We start from the raw sequence: 2,600 nt of genomic DNA, 5'->3' as shown, positions 1-2,600 counted from the left end.
GGAGAGGGATTCATCGCCGCCGCCAAAACGCGACATTTTAGGAGAGTTCGGGCTAACGGGTTATCGGGTTTGGATTTGGATCTTGGCCCAGTTGGGAGTTAGAGGTAATGGTTACTGGGTAGGGAGCAAAAGGGGGCCTTTGGGGATGATGGATAAGAGAGAGAAGAAGATGACATGAAGTCTAGAGGGAGAGAGAGAGGGGGAGGGAGGGAAGAGAGAGAAAATGGGAAGACGAGGATCTCGTGATTCAGAGAAAGGAAGAAGCAAGGAATGAATGTGGGTAGATTTGATGATGGATTGAGATCGAAAGATTGAGAGAGAGAGAGAGAGAGAGAGAGAGAGAAGGAAGAAAAGAAGAGGAGAGGAGAAGAGGAAACCCAAAATAAAAAGGGGAAGGAGAGAGAGATAGGGAAGATTTATTCAATTTCCATTAATGCCCTCTCTCTTCTCTCTCTACAGTCCCTACCCTTTCTTTGCTGCTTCACGAGAAAACCCAACGCCCTCTCCCTCTCTCCCTCTCTCTCTCTCTGTCCTCCATTTGTTCTCTCTCTCTCTCAGAGGTGGGCTCACCCGCGGCAGCATTTTAGTCAGTTTAGGGATAGTTTATTCTGCACCCACCGTATTTTTACTAATAAATTACTTTTTTTTTTGTTTTCAGAAATAATAATCCGTATTTTTATTTCCCGTTTTCCTATACACAATTTATGGCAAGATTCCGTACTTTCGAGATTTCTCCCCTTACGCAAGCCCACAGCCAAAAGAAGATTTAAGGGAAGTCGAAAATGTCCATTATACCCTCCTCTCATTCTCCCTATCTCCCTTTAAAGCCGAGGGCAAACAACGAAAAGGATTGGGTAATAGCGAGAATTTTGGCGAAGGAAGAGGGTATTCATAGTCATTCTGGATGAAACATTGAGGGGTATTTTGGGAAATTTATGGTCCCTAGAGACAGGGGCAGCTGGCCATGTGCAGGCTGCCGTGCCAGCTGGCCCATTCAGGGAACCCTAAGCGCTCCATCGCGGTCCAGCTAAGCGGTTAACGGCGCCGTTACGGAAACACAATATTCGACGGAATATGCCGTACTCGGTGACGGGACCGCGGTTGAGGTGTTAAGGAATCGAGGTGTTGACTGTTGGCATAGTGGGAAACTGGTGGTGGTTAACATCACCGGGGGGCTTCCGGTCACCAATCGTCCTGTAGCGACGTCTGTCGCCGGTTAGTTTGTAATTAATGAAATGATAAATTTTTTCCCTCTTATATTAATTGTAATCTTGTCCATAATAGGCCCTAAATTAAATGTCTATTTATAGGGATACATTCATACATTTGTTTTGGAATAGTATAATAGTTTGGTTCATTCAGTTTTGTGTTATGGCATGGATAAACAAAGAAATAAAATTTATGTTCTTTTTAAAAAAAATTAGTAAAGAGGAGTTAATTTGTCTCCGTCCAAATTTATTAAGATGCAATATGCAAAATGAAACAAAATAGGAGAACAACCATATGTATTTGTATACGTACACTAAATACTAAATACAATTTTTTGGGCTAATGAATTGGTGCTTATATACGCGTGCTTTCCAAATTAAGCAAAACAAACAACTACATAGCTTGATTTGGACCCTCACTTGCCTTTTCCTTTTTTCCTCAACTTGAAGCAGAGCTTGACCATTCTCAAATAGCGCATCATTAATATTTACTTGAATCTAGCAAGGTTTTGATCTTATATTCATATTTGTTATATAGAAGAAAAAAACGAGATGTAAATAAACTTTCATATTTTGGATAGAGAATGCTGGGAAATCCTTAACTTGAGATGATGATTATGACTATTCATGACTAAGTCGAAAAAAAAAAATTAGAACAATGATAATATTTTACCATGTTGTATGAGTTCAAGTTCCATTTATCGTCAAATAAATCTTATTAACTAGACCCATCATGGGTAGCGCGAATGGATTGAGGAGACAGTGATAATACTTCAACATTTCAAGGAATTTGAGAGAAATGAAGAGAAAAGGAAGTGAAAGATAAAGAGAAAAGAAAAGAAAGAAGAAAATAACATTCATTTTGATGTTTGGTTAGAAAGAATCTTGTATGAAGATTTTTGAATGAATGATAAAAAGTAATCTAAGCTTATTTGCTCATTTGATAAAAATGTTGCAGGAAGCAAAATTAATTTTTGAAGGGACTAGCTAATGGAGATATATATGTCTTACTATTAATTCTAAGCGAGTACAAACAATATCTAAAATAAATATAAGTAAAAAGAGTATAAGTGTAATTAGTATAAATAAAGTACTGAATTAATAAGAATGACATAAAATACAATCTACATTTTTAAATACGCCGAGGCTTTTCTTACTTTCTCCGGATGACCCGCTATACTATTTATAGTGTTCTTTGCAGTTAAATACTCAAAAGATTTACATTTATTTTCATTTTTTTTTCAAGGTAAACTCCATTTTTTATTTTGATATCCTTCAAAATGTATTTATCCAAAAAAATACACCAAAATTCAACAAAACTTAATTTTATAACCCCAAACTTTAACCAAAATTCTCAAAAAAATTAACAAATAATTTATCCTTGGAATATCA

At 36.8% G+C, this 2,600-nt stretch overlaps 1 protein-coding gene across 1 annotated transcript in view; it reads right to left on the bottom strand.

The window, feature by feature from the left end:
- Window positions 1–1,687, bottom strand: part of LOC109842401 (TPR repeat-containing thioredoxin TTL1-like) — an 11,782-nt gene extending 10,095 nt beyond the window's left edge. Inside the window, exon 1 of the mRNA XM_020411281.1 lies at window positions 1,629–1,687. Within this exon, the coding sequence (XP_020266870.1) occupies window positions 1,629–1,687 (59 nt within the window). The remainder of the gene's footprint in view (window positions 1–1,628) is intronic.

The sequence above is a fragment of the Asparagus officinalis genome, chromosome 5, assembly GCF_001876935.1.
Source record: "Asparagus officinalis chromosome 5, Aspof.V1, whole genome shotgun sequence".
Lineage (NCBI taxonomy): Eukaryota > Viridiplantae > Streptophyta > Magnoliopsida > Asparagales > Asparagaceae > Asparagus > Asparagus officinalis.
The sequence above is the reverse complement of the archived record's forward strand: the minus strand, read 5'-3'. Positions and strand labels throughout refer to the sequence as shown.